Raw genomic sequence first — 26232 nt, 5'->3', positions numbered from 1 at the left:
CGCACACACGGACATGTAAACGGTGTTTGCGTACGGAATTTTTTACACGTGCGCGAATAACAGAATAAAAATCTGACGCCTGCGGAATAAAAAGTTTTATTCAATAACGTTCGCGTTTGGCGTTAAGTGGTATTAACTCTTTGCTTTTCTAACAAATCTAGTAATATCGCGTTACACGAAATATTCTTTCTTTATTTCGTTCTACCGTTTTATAATTTTTATTGTTGACGCTATAATGAAGATAATTATCTGAAATTTCTGATATTTAAAAATTCTTTATAAATTCAAAGGCAATAATTTTGATGTTAAATAATAATTAACAGAGAATTATATACACGTACATATTATACCTAGTTAAAATGAAATTAGAGAAACTAACTAGAAAAGGTAAATGCTATTTCGTTTCAATCAAGACAATATATTATATAATATACGTATATGTTTAAAAAGATCTTAATTTAATATTATATATGTAAATGTTTATTGAATGAGATTTAGAGCTGGAAAATTACTTTTACAAACGAGAGCCTCCATGATAATATATTCTCTTAAATTATACATAATATGCTGACATCACATTCAACAGAGCGTGACACGATGTTAAAATTCGGAAAATATATACATCGTATATTCGTGTAAAACGGCCGTTGTACCTGCGAGACCTCCACCACGTACTCGATCTCCTTGCCTACGCCAAATCCGCTCCTATGCGGAAAGACATCTCGTAGGCACGCATTCATACCGTTACGGATACTGTCATAATTTAATGTAACCGGTGCGCGCGGTCATGACGGTGCTTTTCGCATAACGGAGCCATCCTCCGATCTCCTACCCCTTGGTATCACAACCTCCCTGTATCCTATCCTGTCCCTCTATTTCCCTTATGACCCCCTCGGCAACGTCGTTGATCTCACTCTCTCTTCTCTTTCTTTCTCTCTTTCTCTCTCTCTCTCTCTCTTTCCCTCACTCTTTTTCTCTTTCTCTTTCTCCCTCCCTCTCATCTCCCGCGTATTCGCGGGTTGCGAACGTACCGCCCTCACCGGTGCCCACAATGCGATGGTGGTATTGATTTAAAAGTACATTCGTGTTTTCATAATGCCGTATCTGTACCGACGTTCAAACTCACCCGTCTCCACGCCATCCCTTCGCCCGTCCCCCGGCACCATCCGCCTTCGACTCCCCGCAACCCCTAGCACGCCGTGTACACAAGCCGAGCATAGGATGCAACGACGCTCCCATCAGCACGGAGACCAATCAGACTGCCCCTGATTTCCAGTCATTCCACTCGACTATTATTCTCTCTTGTTCTCGCTCTGATCTATCCGTCTATCTATCCGTGCACCGTTCGTCCGCGTATCCACCTTCCGCTTGCCTTCGTACCTTCTATTTCTCCGCTCCCGTTCTCTCTCCTTCCGCACACCGTCATCTCTCTTTTCCTGTATCGATACAGTTAAATCACTGTCCAGAGATTCGGCAGACAGCTAAATAGGATTGTGAAAAGTAATCAGTTTCCGCGTATTAAAGTGCGTGAATCATTCCTGTATCTGTTTCGGAAAAACGAGCTTTTTGAAAGTTCTATTTCAGAATGATTTAAACGTAAGAGGTGAGAAGACTAATGAGAAACTATGGACAACAAAATGGAACACCATGATGATTTTCCAATGATAAAATTAATAATTATTGCAGAGAAAACATGCGAGCTCTTGTTTTACAGCCGTATCATAAAATCATTAAAACCAACAATCATTTAATTTATCATTGAAAGTTATTATATAGATGCAGGAACTCGAGCGCAATTTATGAACAATGATCGATAATCTTATCAAAGGACGTTAATAAATGATCAATAATCTTATCAAAGTACGTATATAAACATTAATGATTAAAAGTATTAGCGAAATAAATTATTCCTTTTGCTCAAATTTCGCTACTTAATTAGTAGAATTTTTCGCTAACTGATCGTATATAGACTTACAATCCTCAGGCATCAAATAATAAGGTGTTATTGATTTTACAAGGTTATAAAAAAGTGCTTTATGCCGTGCGCTCTTCTGTCATCGATTGCTAAATAAAAAATACATGATGAAGCCTTGATGGCAATTATACCAGAGGAAATTCCTCTCACGCATTTCTGCCGACACATTCTCCGTATATATGCGTCTACAATAAGAAACAATACTTCATCCGACAACTAATTTACACGTGGATGACCTGTCGACGAATATGCCTCGATTGTGTCAGATACTGATATCCTTTGGTTATCTCGAAACAATTTTTACGAACTTTATAATTGTTTTTCTCGCTTTTGATTATAACGAATAATATACATATAGACTAAAGCGCGCTTACGCAAATTTTTTTCATATGTAAATGTAGTATGCAACTCTAATGAAATGTCTTAACTTTTTGCATTAAGGACGCGTCAGATATTTAACCGCGTTAATTAACCTTTCGATACTAACGACGACTATAATCGTCCAACGATAAACACTCGCTGTGTACTATGATAACTATAATCGTTCGATGTTGAATGCTCGCCGTGCATTTATGACGACATAATTTAACAATTTTTTAAGTTATTTTATTACTATAAAATGTGATTAAGATGTGATAGTTTTTTCCATCAATATTTTACGTTACACGGTAAAATTTAACTACTATATATCCTCCTTCTCCGGTAAAATGATGTTCGCGTCATAGTTGTACAGTGGCAGCACGTTCGCGATTCGACTATCCGTATAACGGAGGCATAGTGGCGAGAAATAAAGTCGAAAAGGTTAATCGAATAGTTAATTAAATGCTTATATTATGCGAGCATTGGACTGACAATGAGACTTTAACAAGTAAATTTATTCCATGAACATAAGTAATTATAAACCAAATAGTAGAAAGATTTGCGGTGATTTCCCCCCAATCACTGATTAGGATGATAATGTACATAATTTTCCGGCTAACAAACTTCTCCGGCAAGCAACTCTAACTGCGATATTTAAAAATTACTTCATTGCTTGACGCTATTCCGTTATATTAGTTAGGATCTGAGATTTTGGTGAGAAATGAATAAAAACCTTTGATTTGGAATAAACCAAATTTTTATTTTTCGTTAAGTCGTGAAATAGCTAGGAAAATTCATGCTTGTTTTTTAATAATTTTAGGTATATAAACAGAGTATACATTGTGCGTACAAACATAATAAATTGCATGTACACTTTGTAAAAATAAAAAGTTTGACATAATAACATATCAAATAAAGAAAGAAAGAAGTGCGTGAAGCTCTCTTTGGATTTATATTTATTAATATATCCGATTATGATCCCAATGAAATAAATAGGAAATCTTTCAAATGTCGATTAAGGATTAATGTTAAAAACTGCAGAGAGGAATATTGAGTTTTATCAATGAGAAAGTTTGTTCATTTATTTTCTAAACAAATTTTTTGAATTGACATGTCATTAAATCAAGCTTCTCATTAAAATGTAATATTTCTGATACATAATTTCTGTAGGAAATTAGAGGAATTAAATAGAAATAGATTTACGCACTAATAATGTTTATAATCATACATAATAGAAACACAAGAATTCTGCAATTATGATAACAACAAATGCTTTCTTTGTGCTTAATAGTTTATTTTTGCAAAATAAGTTGACATGTACAATGAAATAGCTTAGCGGTAGAAATAAATATCTGTAAGGAAAATCCTCTGTATGTGTTATTTTCGCATTACACGTAATGAGCACAATAACTAGTATTACTGTCGACTTGTCATTTATGTTGAAAGAAAAAGACATTAGTAGGAGATTGTAGTTTCTTAACGTAGCTTGCGCATCTTATAAAATATTAAAACAGTCTCGAACGTTGAAACTTCATGCTCCCTTTTCATTTCCTTATTAATTTCTCTCTTATGCGTTATATTAAAATCTGTGCACTAACCCTCTCATGCGCAATATCAATTTTTGTAAACGTGATTCCTTTAATAATTAAATAGAAAATATTATTGCAATTTCCTCTATGAAAATGATCCTCCCGAAATTGTGAGCTTCTTATTATAAAAAGAATGAAATTTTTAGTCCAAAATTGTTCAATTTAAAATTAAATTTTTGAAACAAATAGTTAACAAGAGTACTCCATGAATTATAATTTCCGATTAATTTGCGCATGAAAGAATTAATTTTTGTAATTATTCGCGAATTTGCGAATACGACATAGAAGGACGGACGCATTGTCTTAACGAGTCCAATTTGTATTTGTTAATTACATAAGAAAGAACATAACTGTTCATGCCTTCAACGCTTGAACTCGAATAGTTTATAGATTTCTATAATCGAGTACTCATTCTGTACTTTTTTTCATAAACAAACCATACGTTATTTTGTTCTGCAGAAAAAACTTGTGCGTATATATTTTGTGTAAAATTAATCTAATAATATAATTTTCATTAATTGTTGATTATTAATAATGTTCCTATTGGATCTCTATATTAGATCTTTATATTTTTGTACAGGATGAGTTATGTAAGTGAGACGAGTTTTAGCTCTTATTTCATTGAAGAAATAAAAAAGTTGAATGATAAAAAATTGAATGGCATAATAAAATCTTATGTTTTTCATAAGTATGCATCGGCAAAATGCAATTACATTTTTTTAAGGGAATTGTATATATTTTAACATTAATAAATTATTACACAACATTTTATGAATAAAAATATTAAGATAAGACTATACAAAATTAATAGTTTACGAAATATTTTATTCTAATATCTTTGATATTAAAATATAAAACAAATTTGAAATGATCTTAAAAATCTTAAACGATTACAAATGAAATTGACAAGCAATTTAATAATATTGATACTCATATATAGGCATCTTAGAATATTAATACTCATTGGCATTAAAACCTGTAAATAATTTTATTGTGAAAAATATTACTTCGGCCGGGAATTGAACACGGATTTAATTAGTGATATTACTGCTCTAGTTTTGTTAGGATATTGCGCTTCAAAACTTAATAATTATATTCGGTACGCAACGTGTAGGATTGGATATAAGTATATAAATTCATATAGAATTATTTAAGCACTAAAGATTTTGACCACTTAGGACCTTTATTTCAAGTTTGTTGTGTATTCATATTACCGTCTTAAAAAATACTGTATTTAGTATTGTTAGAATATAAAATATCCTGTAAAATATTTATTTTTTATTTCATCTTAATACAGGGTACCATTTGAAGCTTCGGACGCAGTTCGAAAATTATGTTTTCCCAAATTATGTTATTCCAAAAAAATATTTCAATTGAAATTTACTTTGTTTCGAGGAAGGCACCCTATATATTTATACATAATAATAAAATAAATTGAAATAATTATATTTTCTTTATGTCAATTTTATCATCTGCAATTAACAAGAACTGCAACCCATCATGATTACATAAATCATCCTGTATGAAAATCTAATAAAAGATTAAGTTATTTAAGAGGAGATATATTAAAAAATTTTTGTAATGCGATCACATATTTTATAATTAATGAAAAAAAAAGAAATCTTCGTATATTTCTAATAAATAGTATATAGAGAATAGAATATAATTATATATAGAATATATAATCATATATAACTTCAATTTATGAAAACCAAAACTATATGTCGTATTAAGATAAGTACGTTGTTTCTTTAAAATTTGTATAAACATAAAATTTGTACAAACAATCGTATGATCATACCATTTCGATTGTGTGAAAGTTCATGTTCCACATTTTTAAACAACAAGCAAATTTTTAACACACATTTAACGATAATAAGATACTAATCTTACAGAGACATAACTCGCAATTATATATCAGTTACTATCGTCATTTCTTATCTTGTTTTCCATTTCAATTTCGCATTATTTATTCGGACGACTTTTACTTTCGCAATTATAATACGTGTTTTGAGTCTAAATCTATAATAATATGCTTTCTAAAATCATGCTCTATCGGCAATTATAGTATATATATCGCAATAGAATTTTAAATATTTAGAGAAAATAAAAGCTTCTCCTCTCCAGTATACAATAATGATCACGTTCGAAGACTTGCTTCAAAATCACATTTCTCTTACGTAGTACGTGGATAAGAATCAATAATCAATAAATGATAGAGATAAAGAACATTGTTTCCAATTCGCAGGAAAATGATAATCGTACGCTAGAAGAATCATGCGTTTATTTAAATACCGATACGTTGTTCGCATAATTAGTAGGCTGGAGGGATTATCAAAATGCACAGCGATACTGCATTTCTACTGTAATTTCATGTTGCTGCGTCGGCTAAGCGCTTCGAACATGATCCCAGTTGACAAAAATTCTGTCGCATCTAAAGAATGATTAAACATTTAATTATGGATAGGAAAAATTTGTAACTTGACCCATGTATCTTGACCTATTTATACCCATCATTGCGAAATTCTACACTGCTCGCACTTAACGATATCCAGACGATCCTTACATTGAAATAAATCGTTTTGATTTTCTCATAGAGCAAAGTGTGTAGATATAGAGGTGGTAGTAGGAATATTTGCAAAAATTGGGAAGATACTCGAAGGGAGTATTTTCTGGGTATATACAGATTAAGGACATTCAATTTCACACTCGTGAAAACTCACGGCAAAACATCGCAAAGCCAACATTCGATAACGTTTGTATTCATAACATTCAACGTAATCATATAAAATCTGAAATATCAATAACGTAATGCTTCCCAGTCAATGTAGTTATATATAGATAAACGTTCGTCGACACAGTAAGTCGATTCGTCTTAAACTATTTTGGCACTAGAATCCACGTGATCGTTAGGTTTTAAGCGTCGATTCGACATCCTGAAATGTCTATGAAGCTAATAAAAAATCTTTAACATATCGTGTGCGCGCTTGAATGTACACGTATCCAATGTAACGTGTGTGTGCTTTTTTATATTACGCGTAATTACCTTGTTATATATGTATATATACATTCGATGTGTAGGTGTATACACTGACTTGTTTATTAAATATGAATGTTTAGAAATTTAATGTCGCATATTTTAAACAATTTACGATTACTACATTGTGTAATATCATTACGATAGCGAGTGACTTATTCTAGATTGAGAATGTTAATGAATAAGCAGCTACAAATTGTGACCTCATGTGCGAATTTTAATTACGTGTGAAATAAATTTTATTTGATTTATTAGCGTTTTTTACGACATTGAAACTACATGAATTTTAAGGAACTGATTTATCTATTGTTCGCAAATTTTTCTTATTAGAATCATCAAACAATTGTGAGTATTTTAAAGAATATTAACAAATATTTTATAATATTTTATAATATTTAATTATTTGATTTATAATATATTGATTTATAAGTGATTTATTTTAAGAATGAAAAATATTAACGCATTTCGTGAAAGAAAGTTAAAATGCAACTACATGTTCTTCAAAGTCGAGTGTCATATATGTATATTTTCTAAATATCATAAATGTTAATTTCAAATAAATATATGACTATGTCACTATCACAAGTTGAGTGATGAATTGTTACATCTATGTGAAATTATGATGAAAAAAAAGGTTTCCTATTTGCAATGCTTTTTTTATTAGCTCATGATCAGCATACGTTACACTTAACATTAATTATCGCTCGTTTGTTTCAGTTGTCAAAAGTTCTCTATTCGGCTTGAATTAAATAGCATGGCCCATATTAAAGACAAAATTTTTCCGTATTTTAAGTTATCGTATATATAAAACGAAATAAACGATTTACTAAATTATAATTAGAAAATGCAGCTGCCAATGTATGTCATGTTACACTTCTTGTTATAGGTATTTAGAAAGAAAAATATTTTAATCGCGATCGTATATGGAATATTCTTACAGCGACCGCATCTTTTCTTTTTTGATTAAATTGCTTGCATTAAACGTTAACGCGTCTCACATTATATCCTCGTTCACATAGAATTTGTGTAGCTACTTGCAAAGGTACTCATTTCGAATCTGAGAAATCGTTGCCATCTGCTGAAATAGATAATCGTAACTGACTATTACGATACCAACTATTTGTTATACGTTTTTTGTTAACCAATTAACATAATTATATTCTTACACCACTAGTATATCATTAACCAAGTAACATATAATTATATTCCTACGCCATTAGTATACCATTAACCGTGTTCGCTGCATTTTTTTTTTTTTAATAATCCCTGACTACAGTATCTTTCGTTGCAATTTATCCAGAGGACGTTGCGTTCCCGACGACACAGTCAGAAAATTGACGACGATGATGCTGAGGGGAACCGGATGGGAGATTCTTCCTGGTGTCGCATTAACTCTCTTTCTCCTCGATCGGACTCACCTCATTCTGCAACAGCTCGAATTTCGGACTCAAGCTTGGCAGCATACCCCTCGTACTCGTTTTGATTTGACTGTACTTGTTGTAGATGTCCAGTGACTTCTTGCGGTCCATTTCGAGTGTCTCCTCGATCAGTCGCGGCGGGATGCTGCCCGCTCGTTTGTGACTCGGCACGAAGACGCTACCTTCCGGCTTGCGTGCCGTCGTCTTATCCCCCTTGTGTTCTGGAGTCAGCGTGCCATTACCCAATTTACGTTGCTGCTCCTGAAACGCATCCTCCTGAACGTCGTCCTTCAGCAGCATACCGGTTATTACCGGCTTGTTGTTCTCTGTCTTGCTAGCAAAGTCGTTGCTCAGAGCTTTCTGTTCCATAATTTCGAGCTTATTGGGCGTTGTGCCGTTCACTTGAAGATTCCGATTCGATTGCACGGCATCTGGGAAACTGTTGATCTCCAACGAGTCTTCGCGCGTTGTCGCGACCTCAATGTCTTGTAGAGATGACATATTTTTTGGTTTTCCGAAGAATTGTGGCTGAAAAGAAACAAACCTCTATATTATAAAAATCTTTTGCTATTATTATTCACACACACCACACACACACACACACACACACACACACACACACACACACACACACACACACAATTGCTTTAAAAAAATATATAAGTAAAATTATTTTTAAAATAAGCAATTATGTGTTTTCTTTACTATTATTAAAACAACTTTATTACATCTATATGAAGAATAATTGGAGGAATCACATATTACGTAAAGAAATTACATAATTCCATTTTTAAAAAGTGAAGGTGACCTTTATATTTTTTTAGCACTTAGAAAAGAATAACATGATAAAATATGTATCCCTCGAAAATGTTCCACTTTTATCTGAAATATTTTTCTGTATTTTCCATATTTTTCGAGATAAATTTGCCGGGATAAATTAAGGATATCTTGTGTATGCATATATAATATTATATATATATATATATATATATATACATACATACAATATATGTTATCTGGGGCAAAATAATTATCAATTGATTTACCTCATAATTTTATGCATAAAAATATTAAGACGCATTTATTAAAAAATAATAGTTTATGAAATATTTTATACTTTTGTTTTAATAGAAAAAAAATGATGATGAAATATATAATCCATAAAAGAATAGCTTTATTAACCGTCGAGCGGTTTGTTCTTCTTTTATTTTATATCAAAATTAATAAAATGAAATTAATGAAACGAATATACACACAAAAAGGAATTCAGATGAATCGAATCTTATCTCTCTATTTACTTACACTTTTATCTTCTTCCTCCTCCTCCTCACTGGTAAAATTTCTAGAATCGTCCAACAGTATTTTTTCTATATCCGGTGATTTATCGAATTCCACCCATTTCGATCGTCCCTCCAGTTTCCGCGACAATACATCAGATTCGTAATTACCACCGTACATAGGATAACCAAGGTGGCCGGAGTCGTATTCGACCTGATTGCCGTAGCGGTAGCTCGGGTTGGCCGAACCTTGACTGGATACTGAAAGGTCTGATTGTGACAGACCGGTATTGGTGCTTCCAAACAGTCGTGTATTTTCGAAACCTGTGTGAGAAATGCAATAAAATAGAAGATAATATCACAAAAACAAGGTGTTATGTATACGAGACTGAATGATCCACCTGAGAATTTATCGTCTGGTATTTCTTCTCTATGCACCAGAGCCTGTTGATCGGTGACAGCAGTGGTCACATCATCGGATGACCCTTTGTTACCTTCCGTCTCTTCCTTGTTATAATCTGGCTGTATTTCGACCACAAATGAACACCCGCTGTCCTTATATCTTGACGTGGGTTTATTATCCTCTGTCGTTACCTGGAAGCAAATGTAGTAAAATATATTACACAAATTGAATGTGAAATGTAACATTTTCTACACATACCTTTGTTAAAAATTATTATAAAATATTGAAACTGTGTTAAAGTTCACTTTCTTTTATTTTAACAAGTAATTAAACCAATGTGTTATATCAATTTTAATAATTTATTTAATGAATTTTCAAATTATTTAATAAATATAATTTTAGCCTCGTATCATACATTAAAGTTGGATCATAATGAACCAAGATAGTAACTGAAATATACTTATAGTAGTTCATTTTATCACTAGCTATATATAACTAATAGATTATTAATTTATAAAAACTATTAGTTATTTTCTAAAACTATACTTGACATTACGAGAGATCAAAAAATATTCGGATCATTATGACCCATCTCAACGTTTGTGTAACATTTTAGCCACCACAATGCCGGATTAAAATAATTTTAATGCTTTATTTATGTTTTAAGTAATTTTTCAAGTATCAAATCTCAATAAGCTTTTGCTAAAATCTCAAAATTAAATAAAAAATAAAGACTGATATTCATAATCGGATCTTGTATTCAATATCGTTTTAAATACAGTCTGTACACAATAAGAAAATCGTATTAGCTTCTTAAGATATTACTTAAGACGGTCCTAAAATAAAATCGAATTATAAATACCATCTTCTGATTGGTTTATGACGTCTTAAGTCTGTACTTAAGACCGTCTTAAATATAGAGTAGATATTAAGTATTTTAAAAAATTATATATATGTATATAAATCTTATTTTATATATATATATATATATATAATAAGAGAGATAATTCTTTCATAAAACTTCATATGATCATATGTCCTAATTAAAGGAAAAATTTTGTTTTTTTTCTTTATCAAAAATTTCGAAAACCACTCATTTATTTTAAAACTTTCATTTAAGCTTTCATCGAAATGATTTTCAAAAATTTTGAAAAAAACAATATTTTTTTCTTTGACTTTGGTATTTTTGAAATTAAAACCGTTTCTGACATATGTATAGTCATATAAAAATTCAAAAATTTGAATTTATTAAAATCGTCCCTTACAATTGTTTAGAGTAATATTCATCCTATATATAAGAATCGACTAATACCGGCCTACGAGATACATATTTATATACGCAAAGAAATAGATGCAATAAACGTCAGTTACTTAACATTGAGTTCAGTAGTGAAAAAACGATATTTGAAAAAAAACATAATAAAGAATACAAAGCAAATTTCTAAGGTACAATGATATTCGATTAAATTCAAAATTTATTATTCTAGCCAAACGTTCCAATTCATCGGAATTCGTATACGTATATACTTAGTTCATTATTTTTTTCTTTTTATTCTCTTTTTTACCAGTTCTTATACGAATCAATTCCACGCCTTTTTCTTGTTCGAAAGTTGGAGCATTTTAGGTACGTACGTACGAGAAGAATGGATAGAAGCAGAGCGAGTGTAAAGCATTTAGAGAGATCAGGGTGGAAAATGAGGAAGCGTGCGAGACAGACGATAGAAAGAGGAAGAGAGGAAGAAAGGGGAAGGGAATGCACTGCGGTCAGAGAGGAAGAGGAAACGTAGGTGTCGGCAAAGGCGAGTGGCTCGACGGACGAATTTCGAGAATCTTCGACTCGAACGAGCCTCCGCGAATAAGACGAGGCCGTAAGTAGGACGATAGGTGGGGGAGAAATTGCTCGGTGGTAACCTCCGACCTTACCAGGGTCGGCCAAGTTCGATAATTACGAATCTACTCCTTACAGTCAGAACGAGTCAGTCTGACCTGATTATTACGATTCCGTCGACCGCAGTTTCGCAGTTTCTACAGCGTTTCATTTGTCTCGTTGTTTAGAATAAATGTGGAAGAAAAGAAGAGGATTTATGTAAGTGATATTTCATTGTAGCAGTATTTTTTTTTTTTAATTTGTGGCACATTGATTTTTAATAGAGAGGTGCAGCATTCTACGGATAGTTGTTTTAAAAATCTTGTTCTGAAAAAAAGGAATAAATAGAACTGCCCAATTTCTCACAGTTAATTATTCTTACATTTCCCTATCTCAAAAAAATAGTGTAAATTTAATTCTATACATATTGTTAAAAAATATAAGTATAAAGATAAAATTTGTTTGGAATGTTACTTAAAGATTAAATACCGAGCTAAATTTGTCAAGATACATCGTTAAATGCATACGCTTCATTAGTGTGTCCAGTATAACATTTTTACTGATATCGCTTTTTTATTAGATATCTAAAGTCTTGGTTTTTATCTTTTTTTTTATGTTCTAAAAATAATTTTATTACAAAAACTATATCGCTTTGATTGAAATAAGAATAAATATAATTTAAGTTTTAGTTAATTTTTATAATGTTGTAAATATTTTTTATTTCGCGTCTTACTCGCTTTTCTTTTATTTCTAATTTTTTTTCGCTTCGTTTTACCTTCTTGCAATTTACATCACCCCCTTTGCGGCATATTAGCGTGTCGTGACACATTGAAAAATCCTATCGCGTTACGATAATATGCGACGAAAATTTGATAACATACGTACCGCACGTTCCTCTGTTTCTACGATAAGATGATTGTTCTTGAGCGTAAGGGTGATGATGTTCCCGTTTGCGTTCTTGCTGGTATGATTACCGGAAGTGATGGTGTATTCCATCACGGCCGCCGCCGAAGTAACATTTACATCCATAACCTCCGTCTCGCAAATGTATCGAGGTACGTCTAGGCCATTCACCAACTGAAATTGCATAGAAATACATTCGTACGATAAAGCACGTGTAGGAAACCTACGAGGACGGAAATTCCGAACGTTTCATTCGTCACCTCTGCGCGCGGTGCGAAATCTTGATGAGTATAAAATTCGATCGTAAGAGCGTAAGAAACAGCAAAAGAGAACATTTTCTTCTTTGTCAATTATTATTAAAATTTACAAAGAATTTAATGAAGCTGAAAATCTGCAACTTTAACGACTATATTAACGCTCGGTTTGTAAAACTCATTTATTTATGTTAATTACTTAATTTTGAAAAACTAAAATAATATAATTCAAATAAAAGAGAATGAATATACTAAGTATAATCTTAGTAAGAATAATTCAAATTTGAAGACACATAAAGAAATTTGAATTATTTGACATTTTTGACAAAGAGATTTATATAATTGGGTTTAACAGACCTACCGGCAACTTCAGAGGATTAAAGAAAATTAAATCTTTAGCGATGCACAACCATTTGTCTGAATATAAGTAATAAATTTTTCTTTTTTCCTTCCTATAAAAGAAAGACAGTTACATTAATAAATTGTATCTTTATTTTATTAATACATTTTTTACACGCGATCCACCTAGCATCAGTTCGCATGGGCTTGTCTTTTAATCTACGATTTATTACGATTTATTTCTTGGGAGCCTTATTTTTTTTATACATAATATTACTTGTACTTGGCGTCGTCATAGAATCTCTCGATTTGATGGAACATCTCGAGACGTGATATTCGCAAGGCGGGCATAATTTTTCGGTGATGTTCGAGAATGTTTCGCGCAGGATACGGGATATTTAGTTACAGTAGATGCGCGAGGAGCTGTCCTAATTTACGAAACGCGCGCAAGAAGAGGACGAGCGAGAAGAAGGGAGGAGGAGGGGGAGGGGGAGGGAGGAAGAGCGGAGAGAAGAAGGGAACATCTCGTTCAGTTTTTTATCTATCGCGTCGCGAAAAAGCTATTTCGCATGCAAGTAGGTGTTCGCGTGTACGCGTACACCTATACGTGCCCAGATGCATGCCGGTTACGTCGTTCTCCGAGTGCCTTGTGCCAGTGCCAAAGGGTACTGAACCTGACCCAAGGGGCATTGCTCTTACGCTGCGTCTCTCCATTCCTTTTCTGTTAGATCGCTACACACACCGGTCGTCACGTTAGCCAAAGCGAGCAGGTATCATTGCGAGGCCCTGACTCGGTACTCGCGGATGGCAGTCGAAAATACGCGCCGAAAACACGAAGCGAACGATATGTACGTACGACCGTCTCGCGCTTTTTTATTGTCGGCGAGCGGTTGTCCTCTATAAGTTGACTCAATGAAACCTACGCTATGATACGTTTATAGATTATGTAATCACCTGTCCCAAGTTAAGCTGTCATCTCTATACGTAAGCTATGTGGAAATTTTATTCGAAGTGCATACAAAACGGATTTTTATCTTTCTTGTAAACAGTTTGATGTAAAATCACCGTTTTTCAATTTTAAGCACGAGAAATTTTATCGAAAAAAATTAGGAAGCGTTTTTTCTGCTCCCTTTACCGGTCCCAACTTATTTCCTGTAATATCACTTTAGCATATTTTGTGTATAAAATTTTAGAAGGTTTCAAAAAGTTATGGAAAAAGTCATCTAGTTTTTAAAGATTGCTATATCAATCGTTTTTACATATATTTGTAGACTATCGTATATTGCGAAAAAGATGGCATCGCATAGACGAGTTTTGGCCATCTGCTGTGTTCCATATACGTGACCTTTCACCTTTGCCGTAAATCGATCAGCCGATTATTACTAGATAGAATTGCAAGGACATGTTGATCAATAGTTTTTACATATTTTATTTCTTCGAAAAAATTGCACAATTAATACGCGCGCGAATTGACATCGTAATCTATAAAAATAAAAAATGAAAAACGTTTAAGAGCATAATTATAGTAATGTAATTGTAATTTATTATGAAATATAACCAAAAGTAGACAGTATTTAATAAGTACTTAATATTAGTCAAAGTTAATTTAATCGATTAAGTACTAAACTTGATCACGAAACTAATTAAATTTCCGATTCATGTCTTTGTAATGAAGACTAATCGTTCCGAAATATAACCAACAGGTTACAGAAAATTGGCAGATATGACATATAGTTATAGATGTAACTCTGCATGTGTTTGCGTGGGATTGTCGCATACGTAGATTATACATAGAGAGTTCGTGTTGGGTCGTAATCATACCACCACTTCTAGCGGACATTCAAGTACTAAACACTCAAGGACATTCGCCTGGTTTGTCGTCTGGTTTTTTTTGTTAACCGTTAGAGGTTGCAGACGGTCACGTCGAATGGAGGACGTTTATAGACGAATGTTCTGTAGACAATGACAACCGAATACATATATGGTGTTCCGTAGTTAAATATAATTTTCATTTTATAGCCACTATATGTACAATGCCTTAATTATCTTTCTTGAATATATAAATAATTAACTTACATCGAATATTTTAACTGATTATTACATGTTGATTTAAAAGTTTTACCCTTTGTGGACCGGCAGCGTCTCTTTTTTAAGTCATTTTTATAAACTGGTCGTTCAATTTTTATAAAATTTAGCTTATGAAATAATTTGATAATTCTTTATTTAAAGATAAGATAATTCTTGATCTGAGATCAAAAATAAAAAATTAAAAATGGCAGATTTAATATGGCGGAATTTTAAAAAAATTATTTATCATAAAACTCGGAGTTTTAGAGAATTTTTAATTGTTCATCAAGTTTCTAGTTTCTGTTTATTTGAAGCTCATCAGGGGTCAATTTTTAAACTGACTTCCAAACTCTGATAATAAATCCTATGATTCTTTTTTATGGATGTTATTACCTTTTTGAAAGTTATTTACTTAAAACTACACAATAACAGTAAAATATGGTCTTTGCACTGCATATAAATAATTTTAATATATTATTCAGCATTACTAAGATTTTTATAAGAAGCCTATGAGCATCAAATTATTAAATTGCCAGGCAATTTAATTTGTTTTGTAATGTTATTACTGTAGTTCAATTTGATTTGCGTTTCAAGTCAAAAAAATCAATTCGGCGCGCAATTCAAATAACCATATAAATAGTATATAAATTCACTCAGGTTGACTATTAAAAGCTTCCTTTCTTGTTGTGTTTTCACATTTATCTTAGAAATTCTTGTTTAATATTATTAAAAAATAGACAAGCAATGTAATATCTTTTTTTAAATTCCGATTATCACTTACAAATTTAAAATTTTCTTATTTCTTTATATTAAAAAAAAAACGTATAAAAAAGAAACGATGACGAGAAGAGAAAAAGATAGATATGATTGGAGCGAAATAGTATAGTGAATGGAATATACGTTGAAGTCCAAAAAGTAGTATTGATATTCCATTGACGCATCTTTTAACGGTACCGTTAGAGGTCCTAGACGGTCAAAATGATTCTAGTCTGTCTATACCATAACAGATCTCGGCTATACGAATAAATAGATAGCCATGAACTAAATAAAAGGCCTTGAATTATTTTATCATCTAACGTATACATTAAAATCTAATTACGTAGTATCATAGGGACTAAGGTAATTAAAATCGTTTAGACTAAACTATTATCGTCCAATTAAATAAAAGCATAATGTAATTAAAGAAGTACATGTAAAACTAAAACTAGATTTTTCTTGATAGAAGTGAGGGAGAGAAAGAGAGGAGAAAGATAGAGATAGAGAAAAAGAGAGAGAATTATAACATGAAAAAACTGCAAATACCACCTTCCTTCACATTAACAACTGTAAATGATAAAAACTAAAACATTGTAAAGTGAGATAATTTATGATGTGCGAAGCAAATATGAAAAGTAGATTTTTCTTTCTCTTCTGAGATAAATGTGTTATTTAAAATAACTTGTAGGCGTGTTTTTAAATTTCAATTTTTTGTACTTTTTTTTATGTCATATTTTTCATTTATTGGAAAAAAGTCATATTACAAATAGAAGAAAATATCAAATAAAATGAATTATTAAAGTAGTTGGTAGCATTTATTACGTCTTGAAACAAACACGTCCGTATGTTTTTTTCTTTTGTAATGCTTACATATTAATGTCAATCACTTTGGATGCTCATATAATATTTATGATCGCAGGCAGTTTTAGAAAAGATAGCCGTAGAACGATTTGGCAACTCGAATTTGTTTGACCTTTATGATAAAAGTCGTGCCAGAAAGACAGAGACATAGAGAGAGAGAGAAAGAGAGAGAGAGAGAGAGAGAGAGAGAGAGAGAGAGAGAGAGAGAGCAGTAACAACTTCGGCGAACGGTACATACAACGGCTTTAAGTTTCATTTTTCTATTTTTATAGTAAACAAATATGCGCTGGTTTAAAATTTGGGCATTTGTAAAAATCGAGCTAAATATTTAATTTCGTCTAGTAGTAGAGGAAAAAATGTACGAATTTTGCTTGCAAATTTATTAACGATAAAATAGAGAATATTTCTCAAAAAGAAAAATAAAAATAAACGTAAACTTAACAAATAAAATTCCTGTATATTAATTTAAATTTTACAATTGGCTTTAGTAATCTTTCGATTAAAAATATTATCTAAACGTTCTATTTCTCTTAAAGAAAACTAATACAAAACAATGTCATTTACTCCAAAGTGAATTATAAAATTCTCCTTTCTTCCTATACATATAATATTAATTGTTAAGTTTAGAAAATCAATTTTTAACTCTTATGACTTCTTTTGCTAGAAATATGAAAGAAAGAGAGAGAGAGAGAGAGAGAGAGAGAGAGAGAGAGAGAGAGAGTTGCGAATATAATGCTATAGTTTTGGAAGTTCGCGCTCGCATATGATGGCGGTCAGCGAAATAATATTGACATAGTGCTGGCAAATGAACAGAGACCTCCTTGTGGTTCGTAGTCGAGATAAGCTAATCTCTATCATAGTCTGGTACGCCTCGCGAATGTATAGCAAACAACGAGCCTTATCATTTTACACCGACGTCATTCGATAACTGTTCTTTGTTGTTCCGTGCTAAAAACCTAAATTTGCGTTATGATGTGGTATCGGTAGCATTTTGATTTTTCTCAACATATAGCTCAGAAAAATCTGATGGTTATAATAACATCAATAATGATAATTTTATTTAAGCTACAGCGTACACACTTATTGGTACATACCTATAATACATATCCACCCGATTATATTAAACGTATCTTACTTTTTTAATATTAGTTGGACCACGTATGAATATAAATCCAATTCGAAAAGTATTTCTTTCGTATATGCATCTAATTATATTTCTAATTATCCTTGGAAAAGTTTACTTTAAATGAAGTTAAGATTCATAAAAATAATTAACAGTTTATTTAAAAATGTTTAAGACAGTTTAAAGTATATAAAAGGTTAATTTAAAATAACGTAAGAAATTTAAAGTATTTTAAAGCTGACTTTAAAATACTTTCTTTATGTTTTTCTTTTTATTCGATGTCTCTTCATTCATACAATCTCTTAATCAGATTTTCAAATGTCGAAGGGCTGAAGAAACTTTATTCAGCAAAAACGATACTTATCGGCAGACACAGTAATATTTTAAACAGTGTTTTGCAATTAACTGCAATTGACTTTCACATATAACGCTGCATAACGTGGTAGGTATATCTACAAGAGAGTAGTAAGTCTTAAATCGTAAGAACCTAGAAGCTTCTTAAATTAAAAAATATTTTTGAAACATCAAAATTGTGATTAAGCATTTTAAAAATATTAAAATATATGTAACATTTTACTGCAAAATATTTTTAAAAAAGAAGATTCTAAGGGGAAAAAGAACATGGCTCTCATGGATGGAACATCCTCTCTTCCGCGGATATACCGGTGTTGTATTAAAGAAATTCCGTAATTATTGATAAAAAGGAAGGAAAGGTATGATAAAAGAAAAAAACCGGATGAGCAAGAGGAAAAAAGAAAGAAATAAATGAGAAAGGGGGAGAATATACATTTTTTATTAATTACACGTTTCTAAATTTTTGATAAGAGAAATTAAAATATTTCTATTAAAACTATTATCATGTTGAATAACTGTGAAACAATATATAAATCAATATTTATCTACAATACCTTTTAACGATTAATGATTGTCTACATTCAGTTAAAATAATTTAATTACAATAAATACATAGAAAAGAAGGAAGAATATCCAAGGAGAATAGGAGGGGAGAGAAAGCGAGCGAGGGGGAAGGGTGATTGGGATGGGCGACTGCTGCGAAATAATCGACTATCCGAAAGGGTCAGTGGCAAATAACTATAATTTCTTTTGGACCCGGTTACACAGCCGGGGTTTGAGCGAAATGGACAATACGTAGGATAAGAGCGAAGAGGACCAGGGTGCGGAAGGAGGGTGGGCAGAGAGAATGAAAGAAAGAGAATAATAATAAGAAAACGGGAATGAGAAAGAAGAGAAGAGATGGAGAGAAAGGAGGAAGAGCGGCCGTCACACTCCGCGATGGTGGAAGCAAGACGTTGACGGGAGGATAGGTTCGGCTGCGCGCGCGCACACGCGCGAAGCTGCTAGAAGAAGTATAGAGAAAGAGAGGAAGACGTGGTGGGGTGAAAGCGGACCCAGGCGCACCGGGTGCAACGACCCTTTTGGTTAGGTCAGCCACCCCGCGGACACGATACAACGCGGTGAGAGCGGGTCCGGTCCGAGCAGGCCCGCGCGCATGGTCAAAAAGACGGGTGCATGCTGCATGGACGTGCGGCCGAATAAACGGGTGGTCAAAGCGATGCACACCGATGGACAAATGTACGGCCCGAGCCTTCGTACGGCTATGGGCGCGATCGCCGCGGTCGGATAAAAGTCTGGGGAATCGCGCGAGCCGAGTGAATTTCGCGCGCGAGGCTGCGTTGTAATCGCGAGTCGATCAATGAGGTGATGACGACGACGACGATGACTACGATGATGATAGTGAAGAAAGATTACAGTCAGATATATGGCGTGAGAAAGAGAGAGAGAGAGAGAAAGACAGAGGTTGTTAAAAATAATAAGGAAAAGCGGAGAGAGAGAGAGAGAGAGAGAGAGAGAGCACATATTTGTTTTGCTATCAGAAGTATGTTGATGAAGAATTACCTGGCTGAAGACCTGCGCTGATAAAGAGATGTTCTATCGTTTTGTTTTCCATGCATTGATATGTCAAATAAATTAAAAATATATATTATATTTTCAAGAGAATATAAATGAATTTAATTTGATTTAATTTAATTCTATATGAAAGCTTGTTGTATTTTAATTTTGTAATTCATTATATTCTAAAATATTTAAATGTAATATCTTGTCAACATTTAACGATGACTATTGCATATTTAATATTTTGAACTTTAATAATACTATCCAGAACCAATTTTCAAAATGAAAGTTAATCATTTTGATATATTTTTGCCTGCTGAATACGAATCTATTGGCCATATATGGCTATCATAATTTTGAAAAAAAAAAGGAATTAAGAGGAAAAAAAGACGATTTTGAAAATTTTCACATTGACATTGTAATACTAGCATCAAAAATTTTTCTATTTTTTTTATGCTCTTCGAAAACTTTTTTTTCAACTTTTAGCTTTAAAATCTTGTTTCATATGATTTTTTTGTTTGCAAGATATAACATTTAAAAATAACTCTTGTCTATATAGGTAGTATAGGCATTTTGTTCCATCTTAATATTATTATGTAAAAGTAAGTACTTTTGTACTTATAATATAATTCGGATTATATTATATAAAAAATCAATATAAAATTAACAAAATACAATATGGAAGGAAGATTATGATCTTGAATTATGTGTTGAAGATTATAATCTTCCTGACATACCTACTGTATTTTGTACCTAATTTTATATTGATTTTAAAGAAACAAAATGGTTTTAGAGCTAAAAGTTACTTTCGCGATATTAATAAAATTTATCGAAGTTGACAACGTCATAAAAATATTCAAAATCATTTTTAACTTTTAACGTCATTTTTTCAAAATTGTGATAGCCAAATTTGATTTACAGATTCGTACTCAGCAGAAAAACATCGGAAATGACTATTCATATTCGTGTTGCAAAAAAAATTTTTGGACAATATAATTATAAAAAATGACCAGTCAAATTATTTTATTAAAATAAATATGCTAGGGATTTTATTATTTGTATAAATTTTAGAATATTTTATCTAATATGATTATTTACTAATCTTGATAATATATGCACAATACTTTCACGCAATTTTATTATATCCTATTTTTAGTATTATGAGACCCCCGCCTTCCTGATAAATAAATATAGAAAATAAACAAGAGAGATAGAAATAAATACAGGAGAAATCTGATGCCGGGAGAAATATACATGGCTATCGCGGCTATTAATTGATCGGAGATTTATTTCAAACTTAACGTACATATGTACATATTGAATGCATTGAAGAGTAGCCGGGATCAATATATAACTCAATGAATGACTGTGACAAGCTTTATTGAGAAAATGATACACGATATGCGACGATATAATCAAAGAATTCTCCTGTAATATGACCGAGGAATCGATTGAATTCCGTATAATGTTCGACCGCGTAGCATTTTACTCGATCATCATTGATAGGCGATCACGACGAGCAACGAATAATTTGCTTGATAAATCCATTAGAATCACCATATATTTTACATATATATAGTCTTTTTTTCAACGTTAGTCTCTATATTACAAGGAGGGGATACAAAAGAAGATATTCTTCATAGATCTTCTTCAACATGATGAATCTACATCGAAAATAAATTATCCCATGTCCGAGCGATTTGTTAAATGAATGATCTTGTAAATTGTATCTTTAATACCCATTTCCACCAATGTACATTAACTTTAATCTCAGTTCAACTTACTCTTCGTCTTTTTCTAGAAATTAGAAGTTGAACCGAGATTAAAGTTAATCTACATTGGTGAAAACGGGCATAAATCGGCCGACTGCTGCCAAAATTAGGCTGGTAAAAAATCCAAATAAATAAAATAATTCGGTAAAAGTGTGATCTAAAAAAAAAAAAATTTTAATTAAAAATTAATTGCTTGAAAAGATTAGAAACATAACATTCTAAACATCCCTTAAATAGCTGCTAACCACGCGGTTCATTCTATTTTTTGCAGGGAATGACGCGTGTCGTATCGGCGAGACTCCGAGCGTATAGAGCCGGCGTCTCTACGAGGTGGCGAGTGTCTAGCAGTGTCTGAGCGCCGATCGGTCGGTCGGTTGCCGAAGAGCGAGAGGCAGGGGGAGGGAGAGGGGGGAGAGGAAGGGATCAGCAGCAGCAGCAGCAGCAACAGCAGCAGCAGCAGCAACGACGACGGCGGCGACGGCGGCGGCGGCGGCGGTGGCGGCGGCGGCGGCATAGGGGCGATCGAGGGCAACGCACCCGGTCAGCCTTGGCATGAATTGAATCTAGCAATGCGAAAGTAAGGTTAGCCGGCGCATTAATGCGCCCAGTGACCTAACTTACCTCCTCGCGCTCGATCGGCTTGCATTTCCCCTCGCTCCTATTCCGATTTTTATTTTTGCACCGGACGCTGCAATCGCACGGCGAGCGCGACGGGGATGGAGAACGGAAGAGGGAGTTGCGGAGCAGGGGTAAAGGGAGGGGGAGGGGGGCGAATAGTTCTCATCGGAGTTCCGGAGCAAGCTAAGGTCTTCGGAACCGAGCGAATAATCTTTTGAAGCACAGATCGCTTTCTCTCACGCCGCGCCCGTGCATGTAGATATATGTACACGTATGCACGCTCGGCAAAAACGACGTTCAATATGCATATAGCCCGCGCACGAAACGGAGTTTTGTCCTTGCAAGATGCGATCGACCATTGAAGCCTGTATGGATAAATAGTGTGACTCATAAGGAAAGTATGCAACACGTACGTTACTTTTCTTCTCTTTTCGAGTCATTCGGGTTATCGGCAATCCGACTCGGTGCCACGACTAAGAAATTTCGTGGTGTCTGCTTTGGGTAAAAATAAATGGCCACGTGCAACGAGTTTAATCATGTCTAAGAATGAGTTTAATCACTCCCGAGTGCGAATGCCTGTTTGCATTCGAAATCACTTTTGATGTCAAGGTGTGGCGCTCGAATCCGCCATTTTCGCGTTAAATTAGGCAATACGTATTCCATTTAATTTCTTAGCGAAAATATTAATGTTATTTATGTAGCAATACCGTATTAAATACTATTTTATAATATTATATTATATAATATTAATTAGTGTTAAATAGTGACAGTATAAATTATTAATAACAGTAATGTTGTTGAATTATATTATATTAATAAAAATATATATGGTTTACAATTATATTATTATTATTAATAATATTATTCAACAATAATAGTTATATGCTATTAATGATAACAGTATATACATATATAAGTATATAATTCTATAAACATCAAATTTGAAGTGTTAAGCTCATTATGAGAAAATTGAATAAATTACTTCGTACATAGCGAATAAGTAAAAAGAATACCGTCTTTTTTATCACTAATTGGAAGTGTATCTCTTATAGAAATTCGATTCTACTTAATGCTAAAAGATAGTAATTAATTACTTATTCTGAGTATTAAAAGCATTGAAAAACAATACTTTTAATATTCAAAACGTAGTTAATTACTATTTTCCAATATTCAATTGCTGTAAAGGATACTTCGCATAATATTGGATCATATTTACAAATATTTTTCAATGAAAATGAAAAGTTCAAAAATTCTCGAATAAAACAATTTAGATTTTCCAAGAAAGATCTTTAGCGCGGTGAAGGAGAAAATAAAATGTCTGCGATGTTCAGTTAGAATGAATCATTTTTCACTATCTAACACTTTATCGCGTCTCTCCTTAACGCATATCTCAAAATATCGCAATGGAACTAAACGAACCGACGAGTGGAAGCTAAATATCGGCACGAGTCGCAGAGTAAACCGACTATGCGTAAACAATGACACACTTTCTCGGCACTCTGACGCTATCGCTATGTCCACTCGCGTTGCACATGTAGTACATAGCAATTATTGAAATCCAAAGCCCGTATTCAGAACGCACGGAACAAAAGGCCTTTTCTTTTAGCAATAGCTGCTCTTCCCTTGATCGTCAAATGAAACAAGCGTATGTTCGTATTGCGGAATGAAGCAAGTAAAATGAAAAAATGTATAGAAAAAACGAAAAGCACAGCCAAAATATAAGGTCTGTTTTTATTGCTGAACTCTCTGAATTGGTACACACGATGCGATAGTGCGGTGTTGAAGTGAAATAAATGTACGTTTGTTTCACTTCAACTTATTGCATCGTATGCACCAGTTCAGAGGGTGCAGTAATAAAAAAACAGACCTAAATATCAATAATAATTTCGGCAATTTCGTCATAATACTTCAGCATGAATTAATCGCTCATGTACAGGTAAGTGTAATTTTACTTGAAACGTTCCAAATAGTTTTTCTCAGCTTAAAATAAAATGAAAAAAAAAAGAAGAGAAATCGAAATTCTGTTCAACTGTATTTAATTATAATAAGTTTCCGACTGTAAAGCGCTCCTTAAATCGAGTCGTTGAAAATCTTTGTTGCGAAAAAAGTGCATTTGCGATCGAGAAAGGCGAGAAGGCGAAAAATGTATGAGAATATGTATATATATGTGTGTGCGCGTGTGTGTGTATGTGTGTGTATGACGTAAAATATAGGCACACTACAATACAGCTAAGAAGTGCGAGAGAGACTCGTAGAGGCGAATGCAGCAACATACGTATGTTTGAGTGCAGCAAGAGGCGCAGCGCGATGGTATGAAAGAGCAACGGCTCTAAGGAGAGAGGAGTAGGGTTGGGAAAGTGTTATTTAGAGGGGTTGCGGAGGGAGGAGAGGGATGACGTGGAACAAGTCCCGCAGCATACGCATGCAACGCGATGCGTTAGCGGTTAGTGGGGGGCTAGAACAAGCGTGGTGGGGGTAGCGCGCTGTTTTTGAAAAAACCGCAAGGCTTTAAGAAGGCGTGCGGTACCCCCCACCACCGAGTACTACGCGAGCAACTAGCGGCCGACATAGACAAGCGCCGCGCTTGGTCTATTACTGGAAAATAGTGCGGGTGCGACATTGGGCGACCGATCGTCGTGATAATTCCTTCGTTTTTCGTTTCACAGTTCGGACAAGTGAGAAGTGCGTTCCCTTTCGGAGGTTTTTTTTTTTCAGTTTTTCTAAAAATATGCGTGGACCAGAATCTAATTTTGGGATGTGCGAATATTATCTTTTTTTTTTTTAACATAGCTCTGTTCTATAATTTAAGATATAAAATATAAAGATATGAATACGTATAAAAAAAATGTAGCTTTCTTTGTATTCGTTGCTGAAATACTTGGCTCCTGATGCATGTTACTGAAGTGAAAGGTGCATTTATACAGGGAATTAATTCACATGTATTACAAATCGTATTTCTTTTGCATATTACATAAGATACCAAAATTTTCGATTCTTTCTCTTTTTCTGTTTTATGTATTTTATTAGAAACATTTGAAAAATACTAACATTTCCTATTTTTTGTCCTCCCGTCGATGATCGTGCAAAGCAATAAATCGTGTATAGTAATACGAAACATTATATTGTTCTCTTATTTCAAAAACACAATTAAAAAACGTAATTTTTTTATTACTATGAATGAGTTTAGTAAACGTTACTCTATCAATTATAAAAAATCAACTAAATTCCTATAAATTTTGCGGATTATGAACTAATTTAATTTTATAAAAATTGTCACAACTAAAAATGGGCAGTTTTTTAAGAGCTGTGAAATAAAAATGATAAAAATGATATTTGTGGAATTACATTAAGAATATTATTCTTTTATCGATATTATTTGATTAATCAATAAATTTCTTAAGTTAAAAAATAATTTTCTTCTTTTCTGGGGAACTTAATTTTTTGAGTTGTATCACTTTTCAAGTAAGAACGATAAGAAGACGATAAAATTTGTAATATGCATATGCAATCGACGAGTTTCAATAATAGTGAAAAATGATAAAAAGGTGAGCACTACGAAAAATAAAAATCGTCGGTCTGTGATAATATGTAAATGTGAATAAATATTGATGTATACACACATACATACACATATGTATATGTATATGTATGTGTACGTTCGTCAAGTTTGCAACCAATTTTAATTTCTCAGTAAAATCG

The 26232-nt window shown here is 33.0% G+C and overlaps 1 protein-coding gene and 1 long non-coding RNA gene across 3 annotated transcripts in view; one reads left to right on the top strand and one right to left on the bottom strand.

Moving 5' to 3' along the window:
• The first annotated feature begins 227 nt into the window (after window positions 1–227).
• Window positions 228–3272, top strand: LOC147909799 (uncharacterized). The gene is made up of 2 exons (XR_015545220.1): window positions 228–1603; window positions 1687–3272. It is a non-coding gene; the product is annotated as an uncharacterized LOC147909799 (long non-coding RNA).
• Window positions 3273–3608: 336 nt separating this feature from the next.
• The window catches only part of LOC105153582 (uncharacterized), a 34265-nt gene continuing 11641 nt past the window's right edge, over window positions 3609–26232 (bottom strand). For both annotated transcript variants that reach the window (XM_011068499.2, XM_011068500.2), the window contains exons 5-8: window positions 12812–13003; window positions 10058–10250; window positions 9682–9980; window positions 3609–8907 (exon numbers count right to left, since the gene is read on the bottom strand). In XM_011068499.2, coding sequence (XP_011066801.1) covers window positions 8350–8907; window positions 9682–9980; window positions 10058–10250; window positions 12812–13003 — 1242 coding nt within the window. In that variant the 3' untranslated portion in view covers window positions 3609–8349. The remainder of the gene's footprint in view (window positions 8908–9681; window positions 9981–10057; window positions 10251–12811; window positions 13004–26232) is intronic.

Source organism: Acromyrmex echinatior, chromosome 5 (genome assembly GCF_024713525.1).
Source record: "Acromyrmex echinatior isolate Ae372 chromosome 5, ASM2471352v2, whole genome shotgun sequence".
NCBI classification, from domain to species: domain Eukaryota; kingdom Metazoa; phylum Arthropoda; class Insecta; order Hymenoptera; family Formicidae; genus Acromyrmex; species Acromyrmex echinatior.
The sequence above is the reverse complement of the archived record's forward strand: the minus strand, read 5'-3'. Positions and strand labels throughout refer to the sequence as shown.